At 45.5% G+C, this 11,708-nt stretch overlaps 1 protein-coding gene across 1 annotated transcript in view; it reads right to left on the bottom strand.

Annotated features, from left to right (window-relative positions):
• Window positions 1-1,024: 1,024 nt before the first annotated feature.
• The window catches only part of dysf (dysferlin, limb girdle muscular dystrophy 2B (autosomal recessive)), a 73,686-nt gene continuing 63,002 nt past the window's right edge, over window positions 1,025-11,708 (bottom strand). The window contains 12 exon segments of the mRNA XM_030088043.1: window positions 1,025-1,628; window positions 1,723-1,870; window positions 3,109-3,130; window positions 3,133-3,217; window positions 3,312-3,484; window positions 5,317-5,416; window positions 7,769-7,910; window positions 7,994-8,089; window positions 8,576-8,664; window positions 8,757-8,902; window positions 11,132-11,274; window positions 11,367-11,537. Coding sequence (XP_029943903.1) covers window positions 1,572-1,628; window positions 1,723-1,870; window positions 3,109-3,130; window positions 3,133-3,217; window positions 3,312-3,484; window positions 5,317-5,416; window positions 7,769-7,910; window positions 7,994-8,089; window positions 8,576-8,664; window positions 8,757-8,902; window positions 11,132-11,274; window positions 11,367-11,537 — 1,372 coding nt within the window. The 3' untranslated portion in view covers window positions 1,025-1,571.

The following is an 11,708-nucleotide window of genomic DNA, read 5'->3' as shown; positions in this document are numbered from 1 at the left end:
GGACTTTACTTTGGTTTCTGGTTTGCAGCAGGAGTTACAGGTGGAAGCAGCAAAGCTGACGACTGAAGGCTGAAGGCACATTACAGGCGTTACAACTCACAGTGTGTGAACGGGCGGAGCTCGGTGAGACTTTAACCAATCACTGAGAAGCAAGAGCGGCGAGCTCAAAAGACCAAAAAAAATTCAAGATATAGATAATATGCACTGGGAATCAGACTGACTTTGGACTTTGTGTGGGTCTGGCAAATGTCAGACTGCATCAGAATTCTTCTGTACTTCAGATGCACTTGCTTGACGTTCGCAAAAAAATAAAGCCAACTTGCCCAAATCAGAATGTTCAGAGTAGTAACCATGAAATTTACCAGTCCAAAGTCAACTATTTTATTTTTACACATTTAATTTTACATTAATATTTTAAGGCAAAAAAAAAATTTTTTTCTAAGTTTTCCTATCATTTTCAGCACAGGCAACCAGGACAAAACATAACAAATAAAAACTTTTATTCAAGAGAAATAATGTTAGGTAGTTTTATTTTGGGAAAGAAATGGCAGCTTTCACCTCGTCCGGGGGAAGTTTCACCGTTTTACTCATCTACCATCCACAAATCTTGTGCGCAGCAGCGATTAAAGTGTGAATTTCCACAATAAGTCATTGGTTTTCATCCTTTAGATTTGCTAATCTAACGGATGCTCTCAGGCAATCAGAAGATCCACACACACACACGGAAATGTGAGTCGTTTGTGTGTGTGTGTCGTTATCGCCAACGTCTATCTAAAACATGCTTCCTCCTCGTGGAGCTCCAGCTCCCGGATCAGTGGCAGCAAATCCCCGACTTAACCCTCCGAACCCAGACGGGTTCGGCGGGTTAAGTCGGGGATTTGCTGCCACTGATGAGCGCAGAGAGAAAACAGAGAGAGGAGGGAGGGGGGAGGGGGTGACGCGAGGTTTTCAGGCTGAAATCAAAGCGAAATGTTCGGTTTTATTTTTAATAAAGCGACTTTGGTTTGTCTGCTTTAAGAATCTGATTGTACTTCAAGGCACAGAAAATAAAAAAGTAAAAATGCAGCGTTTGGCAGTAAAAGGCAATTAAAAGAGCACATAAGGCGAATTCATTCCTTTCTCCGAACGTCACAGTTTTTTTTTTAAAGTTTGACACGGTGAATCACGGTGCAAAATCCGGCGCCGCGGCCTCCCGCCGGGAAAACGGCGGGAGGCGGGCGAAAAAAAAAAAAAAAAAAGAAGATCAAGCAAGATCCACATCACAACTGCCGATTCTGAGAGTTTTTATTCCTCTTTTTCTCTGCGTGAGGCGGGAAAAGAGGAGCCGAAGGCGGGTGACGAGGCGCACGCTGAGATCTGATGGCGAGGCGAGGATATTCAAACGGCGGCGGCGGCGAAGGCACGGATGGACGCTACGAACAGCTAAAGGCTAACGACGTACGGAGAGAGAGAGAGAGAGACAGAGAGAGGATTCAGCCTGAGTTCACTTCCAGAAACTTCACAGTGTTTCTAATTCTGTCAGTTCCTTCAACTTTTCTTCTTCATCATCATCATCATCGTCATCGTCGTCGTCACTGTGCGGCCTTGGCTGGTCCAAAAGGTCCGACCATCTTCATGGCGGCGTAGTTCTGGTAAAAAAAAAGGCATAAAGTTACTGTTCTTTCTTTCTTTTCTTTACCTAAACTCTTCTCTGCCCCATTTCTAATTTCTCTCTCAGATTACCGGGAAGGAGTAGAGGAAGACGCCGAGGAACAGGAAGAGGAGGAAGAGGATGATGAAGAGGATGATGAGCCACTTGAAACGCCGCCACACGATGAACTTGAGGGTCTTAAAGGGGGAGGAGAACCAGAGGAAGGACGTCTCCGGACGCCTGGGAGCAGAGGAGGAAACCATGACCGGCTGTGTTCGGCTGTGTGTGTTTAACATACATTGTGGGGACCTGTGGGGACTTTTGTCTTTGCGGGGACGACGATCAACTTTTCAGAGTGTAAATCAATTTAATTAAAGTGTTAAAGGTTTTAAGTTTCAGGAAATATCTCATGAAGTACTAAAGCCATGAGTTTGTGTTGAATATTATTTTACTCACATGACGAAGAACTGAATTTGTTTTCTTTTTCTTGGGGACAGATACCCATGTCCCCATTAGGAAAATAACTAAACAATGTGAAGAAGACTTCTTTTAGAATTAGGCCAAGGTTACAGTTCAGCTACAACTTGTTTTCGTGGAGCTTTGGTCATAAAATCTGTGAGAAAATTGTCCGAAAATCATGATTATATGTAACCTTGCCGGCAAGCTGAATTCTCGCGGTATTTGTTTTCACACAACACGAGAATCCATCTTGTACCGCTCCAGCCTTATGTGTTTGGGATCAGACTTTTTTTGGCCGGGCCAATCACGCTTGGATTTTTTTCGGTCGGGCCAATCGCGTCGTTTAGGGCGGGACATCAAGTTTTGACGGAAGCAGGAAGTGACTGACTGCTAATAATGTTAGCATGGCTAGCAAAAACAATGGATATCCCGACAGCGATTAAATCTGTGTTGGATGAATCCTCTATTGCGTCTTTCAAAAACGATCAGCAAGAGGTTTTTTCTTTGCAGTGATTGGCTGAAACTAAACATGGTGAGGCAGGCGCACTGTGTCCTTCCATCCAATGAACGCAAAGAGTTCTACAGCAAGTCCCTCCTTCCCCGAACGGATTTGCCGAGTGAAATCCCAGACTGACATGTGAAGCAATTCGTTGATGCACATGTCAAGATGGCTTTTGCCAGGTTAGATTATATGTCTTTTATCCGAAATGTGTGTATGCATTTTTCTTCCATGTAGGGACAAATATGAACTTATTTCCAAAAACTTAATATTGCCTCCTATTTTGCATTCTTCTCTTCAGGCTAGTAGGTTGTTATCACATATTTGACATGTTTCAACACTGTTTTTCCATCATCTGTTGGTGGATGACGTGTCTTTTTATCTAAAATATATGAAAGCAGCTGATAAAAAAACAAGTCATTTACCATCAGATGATGGAGGAACAGTGTTAGCGGTGTGTTTTTAATCCCACTGGCCTGAAGCGAAGGCGGCTGGTGGACGGCGGAGCTGTCGGACTCACTGCGGCTCCTCCAGGTGGGGTTCATGTTGGGTTCGTCCCTGCCGAGGCCGGCCGGCCGCTCCTCCTGCTCCTGCTCCGTCACGATCTCCAGCGACATCTCCACCTTCCCCTGAAACCCGGACGGCCCACACACTTCCTCACCCTCCGCCACTTCCAGAGAAAACAGCCTTTCTGCGTGTGTGTTGTGCGTCAGTGAGTCTCACGGCGATGGTCTTCTCCCCGTTGAGCTCGCAGGCGCAGGGCCACCAGCCTCGGACCGTCTTCTGCTCGAACAGCGACACCAGTTTGTCCGCCGGCTGCTTCAGCAGCTCCAGGCTGCACTTCTCCGGAGACTTGGCGGGACGCAGCATGTGGTTGAGGTCCATCACCAGGTGGCCTTGAAAAATGAAGAAAATGATTTGATGATTTGCTCGTTTTTTTTTTCAGCCCTGTGGTGTTCAGGTGAATTATGACGATTAGATTCTTCATTTGAAGCTTGAAAATATCGCCTGCTGTTATTTCAAGTTGGATTCATATGATTGGTTTGGTAATCATATTTATTTTTAAAGTAGCATTAAAGAGTGACTTGAAAGCACTGTTACTTGATTCTTCTTCATATTTGGAAGTTGTTTCCTCCTCTAAGTCCTGGTTTCATCACTGTTGTGGCGTCTTGTTTAAGATGTATTTTTCAAGTAGACCAGTGGAACATGGAACATTTTTTCAATTTGAAAACTGTTTTTTGATCTAGACATTGCATTAAGTTATCCCACACGGCACTTTAATTTGAAAGGAAAAAAGAAAAAGTGAAAAAAGGAAATTCGTTCTTCTCATTCCCATTATAGATACTCTGGTGAGAAATGCTTGTTAATATGGGTTTAAAACTGTCTTGAAATGCACAATAACACAATTTCAAACCTGAAATTCAATGCACGATTAATCACGATTAACTTTGGGAATTCTGCAGTTAACCACACTTAAAGAAATCAGTCTTTTGACAGCCCTACTGTTCATGAATGTGCTGCAGCAGCGTTTCCACAGCTCAGAGACATAGCCCGAGCCTTTTCAAAAAGTTGAGTTTCCCTATATTTACATCAAGACGGAGTCCAAGCCTTTTCAAAAAGTTGAGTTTTTCTCTGTTTACATGGAGACCAAGTCTGAGCATTTTCAGAAAGTTCCACCCTGGGAGCTGTAATCGTAAACTTGCATTATAACTGTCAATGAACACCGAAAAACGCAATGAAAGTTTTATGTTTTCATGTAAACAGAAAACGAACAACAGTAAACCAATACGGGATTAAACTGACTTGTTTTGCCAACTAATCACGTCTGGCAAAAACTGCAATCTTCAATCAGTTCAATCTTGCATGAGAGTCTATAATCTTGTGAAAAGTTTATAACTAAAATAAAAAGGTTTCTTTCTTTCTGACTGCTCTGAATGACTTGTGGGCCGATTCCATGGTGAGGGGTCATTAGCAGCGTCTTGATGTGTGTTGACTCTACGTTCTGGAGGGATTGTGGGCTGAGGACAGACCAGACGTCCCCTCTGAGCGATTTTGCAGAGCCTGCTGCAGTTTGACGGTTTGACCGTAGGAAAACGGCTGGTGTCTGACCCTCGCACCGCGCTGGAAGATTAGCAGTCGGCGGTCTGAGTCGACGAGCCGAAGACAGGCGGGCGCGGCAGCAATGCTTTGAGGCGGCGGCTCGGGCCTCGGGCTGAGAGCGAGACGGCTCACGGACGGGAGTCTGGATTCCTCATAACCCCGCAGGTCTCGGCCCGCGGAGCGACGCTCAGGTCGGCAGAGCGTCGCCCTCACGGCAGAAAGCGAAGCCGAGTGAAACGGGAGAGGCTCGGCGCCGAGTTATTTCAAGGCAGCCGGGCCGGGAAGGCGTCAGGGGTGAAGGGAAAGGCAGAATTTTGACAGCTTTAAAAAGAGGAAAAGAAAGCGAACCCCTCCTCTCGGTGAAATGTGCCGACACAGTGGAAACGAAAGGGTGTTAATTCTAAAGATAAATGTTATCACAGTGGTTGCTCCTACATCACACATATGGTTCCCTGGAAAGATTTACCTCTTAACGTCTGGAGGGAACTCTGTCTGAACGCCACGCTCAAAGAAATCTGCTCATTTCTGCTCTCAGGAAGGACGAACTCGCTCAAATAGACACAAATCTAAAGAAAGCCAGTTCTGCAGTTAGAAAAAAGACGGATGGAGTCGGAGTCAAGGGTTTTACCCAGGTAATCGTCGAAGGAGAACTTGTCGTTGTCCCAGATCTGGATGGTGAGTTTAGGAGCCAGTTTAGTCTCAGCCTTGTCCAGACTCCAGAAGTGTTCCTGCAGACACAAAAGCAGGGGATTAAAGATTGATTTTTCCACTTTAGAACAGAAAATTCACTCTAACTTAGAGTTTCTATCGACCATGTTCGTGACTTCATGTCCACCTTTGGTATTTTTTGATTTTGAGGTATCAAACTGAGACAAAATACCAAAGTCTGACTAATGTCCACAGCTGTTTGCTCCTTCTGCTGAGCAGATGTCTCTCATCCATCCACACGTCTCTCACGACATAGACATCCCCACACCGAAGTGTACACACATTTAAAGGTGCGTGACACACACTCATTATAACAACAGGTGCGCATGAGTGAGTGTGTGTGTGTGTGTGTGTGTGTGTGTGTGTGTGTGTGTGCATGCCATAGTTATGATCAGCCTTGCTGAATTCACATGGAGCTGACAGACGGTCTGATCACGTCTCACCTTCATGCTAATAGCTTCACTCTGCAGACTGAGTTTCCTCTTTTGTCTCTTTCCATTTGCTCAGTTGTCATCTTCTATTGTGCGTGTGTGTGTGTGTGTTTGTGCCTGTCAACTTTCAGGATTCACAGCTCCAGTTTGTCCCGTTGAAGCTGACTATAATATTTTTGCACTTTGGTTGATTGTCAGATGAACTACGGTCAGTGAAGGCATCACTATGAGCAACAAGGAACTGTCAAGAAATGTTGTGTTTTACAATCCAATCAATAAAATATGACAATATGAATAGACTGGGTGTGTATCGAACTCCAGCAGGAAACTTAACTTGTGGATGGATAAAATAAGCTGATGACTGTTTTTGTAAAAAAGAAAAAAAAAAAAAAATCAACCCTGATGGCAGAAGTTCATGTTTTTCTTCATAATATCCCACTATGACTTGAGGCTAAAGTGAATCTACAGCTGAATGTCTGGTTACGCTGAGGTGAATATCAAGAAAACACACAAATGAGCTAACGTGAGTGGAAAAGACAGCGAGCGTGACGGTCGCCGCCCGCAGGCCACGGTTTGAACCCCGCAGTGCGCACGGTGCTGCTGACGGCTCCCTGGGACTCGCTGATTATCCCGCTCAGCCTCTGAGGTTTGCCGCTTCATAAACTCGGGCCTGGCTGCGGCTCGGGTTTGGACTCCACCCTCTCCGCCCGGCTGAGCTTCTCACTTCGTCTTCTCGGCCGCCCGCCGGCTGAAGACGCTGCTCTCTGCGGGCGGACGCGAGCGGCGGCTCGGGGTCGCTCTGGGGCCAAGACAAGTGGCCGACCGGCGGGTTGAGTCCAGCTTCCCTAGGATCTTACATTATAGCTCTTAACTCTGCGTTTGTCGAGGCTTGAAGATTGAACAACATCTAAGTGGTGACAGAAACTATTATGCTTTTTTTCCTGGACTGTTGCACCACCCATCTCCTCCCATGACCTATGACCTCCTCCTCTGTATACATCAATCTTCTCTCTTTTTTTTTTTTGTAAAAAGTTAGAGAAGTAAATTTTTTAACAGCATCAAAGGTGCTGTAGGCAGGATTTTGCTAGTCAGTGCTAATTTTTCTGTGCTTTCTTTGGATTAAATGTTAAAGTATCCACTGATAATCCTTTAGGAGTGTAACATAACTGCACTACCGCGAGGGTGCAGCGTTTCCATCTGTCTCTGTTCTGAGCTGAAAAGGAATCTCGACAGCTCCAGGTATCTTTGACCAATCAGAAGAGCCCCTGAGGATCTAACCGTGATTGGTCGAGGGGCGTTCGTCACACGTTCTTGTGGGAGGGGCTTAACTTGAGTAAGGGCGCGATGTCAGAGAAAACAGGACAGGATTGGCTGTGCTGGGTTTCAAATCGCCATCTTAGATGGGCCAAATCGCCATGGCGGAGATGCCGAATCCTGCCTACAGCACCTTTAAGTAGAAAACTAAGAAACCTTAATGCATTCAGTAAATCTGATATTAGGATATTAAGGCACAAGTTTCCCTGATAAGATAGTTTTCTGCTCTTCATACCTCTAGAACAGCTGTGAACACAAAAAAAAAAACAATGTCTAATGAAGACTTAGTGGAAATGGTTTCAAATAGTTGAGTTTTCAGTGGATTTGAGCACTGTTTTCATGTAAAATAACCCCAAACACACTATTAAAGTTTTCAGTTTTCACTTAAAAAGGTAAATTACAGTGCTTTACGCTGTTAATCACATTTGTCCAATGGAGGTAGCTGCCAGGTGCGGTGCTCAGTTCATCCAGTTCGAGGTTGAGTGTCTGGCTCTAATCAACTTCCTCAAACTTGCAACGTTCAGATTGAGGGAACGACCGTTCTACCAACCGAGCCACAGTCGACCTGCTTGAAAACACTGTCTAAGTTAGCGTAAACCGGAGGGGCAGTGGTGGACACGCCGTTACCTTCCTGTCCACGACGCACAGCTGCTCTGCAGGCAGGTAGTCGAAGGGGAACAGGAACCTGTAGTTGAAGTTCCCCTCGCCGCCCAGCGAGCGGTAGTGGACGTCCGTCTTCTGCTTGTTGTGCTCGTGTCCGTCCAGCCAGCTGCGGGACGGAAAACGGTGGTCAGAGAGAGAAAGACGGCGGCGGCTGCGAGGCCGTGGAGGACTGTCCCTCCGTCTCCTCACCCTTTGACGTAGATGTCGCTCATTCTCTCGCCGCTGAGGCTGATGTCGTCCAGGATGACGTCGCTGGTGTTCCAGATGATGCAGCGCAGGAAGAATCTGCAGAGAATCACATTTCTTTAGCTCAAGGATCAATTAACTCTGATATTGATTTCTTATTTATGACATTAAAACTGTGATAACATCACCAGATCTTCGAAAATAATTAATCGATTAGTCGGTTAAATGCATTACTAAGGCTGGTATGTGGAAATTTAAAACTTGAGTATTGTTCTTTGCTTACATACGTATGTGTTGTTTTTATTATAAAGGCAAAAAACATTGTGAACTTGTGGTTCAAACTGCAAACTAAAAAAAAAGTTTTCAAAGTTATGATCATCATTTTCAAAATGTTGTCATGTAAACATGAAACATTACTGAAACAACAACGTAAAAAAACGAGACGTTTCTTTAGAAAAATACACATTATAGAGCACCTTCCATCATCTTCCTGTGAATTAATGAGTTCCCAGAGCTCTGGGAGGCGCTACACGTTTTCCATCAGGACGAACTAGTAAATGTGATCAATTATGAATTCATTGCTACCTCTTGGCCCTGCGCGGCGTGACGTTAAAAGGTGGCCCGGGTGGTCCGAGGGACTTGGGGAAGATGTCCACCCACATCACCAGACGCCCCTAACAGAGAGCACCACCGGCCAATCAAATCACAGAGATATAAGCAGCAGAAAGAGGAGGTATGGAGGTGTGTCTGTGGTCCGGTCCGTCACCTGCTCGATGTCGGGCTGCAGTGGACTGTACAGCGCTCTGGTCTCCACGTGCTCGGGTACCAGTCCCAGGCTGTCCTCCCTCAAAATGTGGAGGGCCAGGCGCTCCCTGATCGGACCGAGGTGCCGCTTGGACGTGTGTTTGTCCTCTATAAACACACACACACATACACAAATTAGGGTTGGCACTTTTCGGATGGCTGCTGAAGCTCCCGGAGCAGGGCCCGGAAACCTGGGAGGAGGGAAGATCACACAGGAGCAGTTCATTCATGTCTCCCACTCTGAACTCTGAACCGCCGGTCGGTCTCGGCATCACGAGCGAACGAGGAAAATCGCGGCGGCTTCCAAGCAAAATCAAAACATCAAACTAATGTCAAAAGTTTATGGCTGTAAAGTTCAAGTCACCTCGAGTGTGAGACGAGAGGAAGGAAAGACTGAGTGAGGAGGAGGAGGAGGAGGAGGAGGAAGGATGGATGAGAAGAAAGAAAATATACACAGTCGTGCCACTTCTTGGACACACCTTTCTCACAACTCTCAGCAGAGGCTGAAAACATTCCTCTGAGGCTCTGATCCACGCTGGCATGATGCTCTCACACACTTCCTGCAGATTTCATGTGAAAATCCTGTTCCAGCACATCCCAAAGGTGTAACACTGGAATGAGATCTGGAGACTCTGGAGGCCTTTTGACTCCAGCGTTAAAAACAAAAAGATTTTTGAGGGGATTTGATGTTTGTGACATCCTGCTGGAAGCATCCATCAGTCCATACCAAGATTCCCCGGGGAACCGTTGATACGAGGCAGGATGGAGCCGAGCTTCCATGTTCACACTGATGTTTCCAATCTGCTCTTGGTAAATGGTAAATGGACTACACTTATATAGCGCTTTTTACCCTGCACTGACAGAGCCCCAAAGTGCTTTACACTGCAATATCACATTCACCCATTCACACTCACATTCACACACCAGTGTGCTCTTGTTGTGGTGAGAAACTGAATGAAGATGCTCGAAAAGGAGAGACAAGATGAAACAGGAAGGAAAGAGAAAAATGATTAGATCAGATGTGAATGATGAGATGAGAGAAAAGGGAACAGTTTGAAGAGACAAAATACAGAGTGAAAGATCAATGGGAAGAAAAAGAGGGAAGCAAAAGGAATTAAATAGAGAAGGAAAAGGTTGAAACAGAAAATGTGAAAAAGTAGAAATTGTAAAGAAATCTGATGAAGAAGGAAAAACTTCTGAACCTTTGTGAGGAGTGGCGAGAAACAAAGAGATGAAATCAGGGTGGAAAGAAAAACAGATTTAATGAAAAAACAAAAACAAACGGAGGCAGAGGAGCGCGGCTCTTCGGCCAACCGGCGTCCATGTTTGACGGATGGCCGGCTGACGCAGGTTGACGGTGGAAAAGCGCGCTCCTCGCTAACCCAGACACGACCACGGTGTTGACATTGGCTTGTTCTCTCTCTCTTTTTCTCACGCACACACACACACGGTTTTTTAACCATAAATCACCAAAACGACATCCATGACCTTGCAGCGCGGCGGCGGCGGCAGCAGTCTTGGAACGTTTGCAGCTCGGGTTTGAAAATGAATCTTGAATATTTATCTCGTCGCTCCGCTCTTCAGGTGGTCCGCTGGTTTCTGAAACCCTCCCAAACCCTCCACCTTCCTCCACCTCACTCACCTCACCCCCGACTTCTTCAAGTCCATGAAAATTAGTGCTTCATTATATTACTGTATTTTCGAGAGTATGAGTTGCAGTATTCATCCCACTGATGCACACTGTATCATTTTTACTTTAAACTCTGCTGGTATGGAGACATTTTTCTTGCTGTCAGTCCGACTGAGTAGCAATGGAGGTTTTTCTGTTATTGTAGCAGCTTTCTGTTGTCATACAGTGACACTTTGTGGTCACAGATGGTAATGACCGGTATTATCAAGTTGCTTCTAGACATAAATTGAATGAAATCGTAATATAATGATGACCAATAATGCAATGCCTGCCAAAAATATATTTATGCTTAATTACTGTGCAACACTCGCTCTTAATGATTGGTGTATTTTTTTTTTTTTGTTACAATACCAGTTTTAAGTTCATGCAGAACAGCCAACATCTTTGCATAATTGACTGTTACATAATTAGTTCTTACATAGAAAATATGGCGATTCTTTCAATGAAAATGATCTACTGACTTTGTTAAAAAGAGATGAATTCATAACTGTAATCTGTATCTAATTACCAATAATTTGCATAACATTGTTTCCACGATGAAGCTAATTTTTCTCTGCATTTTGTTTTCTGTGAACTGTGGACTTCTTTTCACATATTTAACCATGCGTTTCTCCTTTCTCGTTGTTTTTGGAGCGGCCTTCACTCACCGAGGTCTGCAGCGGTGTAAAGCTTTCCTCTGAAGCGCACGGTGTCGTTCTCATAGACCGGCTTTCGCAGGTTTCGTCGCTCGCACAGTCTGCAGAGGAGCTGTCGCGGCGTAAGCTGGTCCCTCCACTGGTTCACCCCCGATCTGAGACGGGAGAGCAGAAAAACAGACAAATACGTAAATAAATGGTTGAAATGACAGGTTTGGATGAGGCTGAGGGAGGTGGATCCACTCACATGCAGTAGGACTGCGGCAGTCCGCACATGGCGCCGTATTTGGACAGGAAGCGGTTCTCCAGGTCGATCACCGTCTCCCCGATCTTCTCGTCTTTGGTGAGCATGTCGTGGTCGTACAGCATCACCCGAAGGTCCTTCTCCAGAGGGAGGGAGCAGGTGAGGGCAAACATCCTGAAGAGCAAGAGAACGCAGGTAGAACATGTCAGAAGGACGTCACAGGACACCACCTGACAGTTAGAAATACAAACAACCAATCAACCGCCCGACCGACCGACAGACCGACCGACCAATCAGACAACTAACCAACCAATCAGTGAACCAGCCAGCTAGTCAACCAATCAA

The sequence above is a fragment of the Salarias fasciatus genome, chromosome 3 (genome assembly GCF_902148845.1).
Source record: "Salarias fasciatus chromosome 3, fSalaFa1.1, whole genome shotgun sequence".
Classification (NCBI taxonomy): Eukaryota; Metazoa; Chordata; class Actinopteri; order Blenniiformes; family Blenniidae; genus Salarias; species Salarias fasciatus.
Note: the sequence above shows the minus strand (reverse complement) of the source record. Positions and strands in the feature narration are given on the sequence as shown.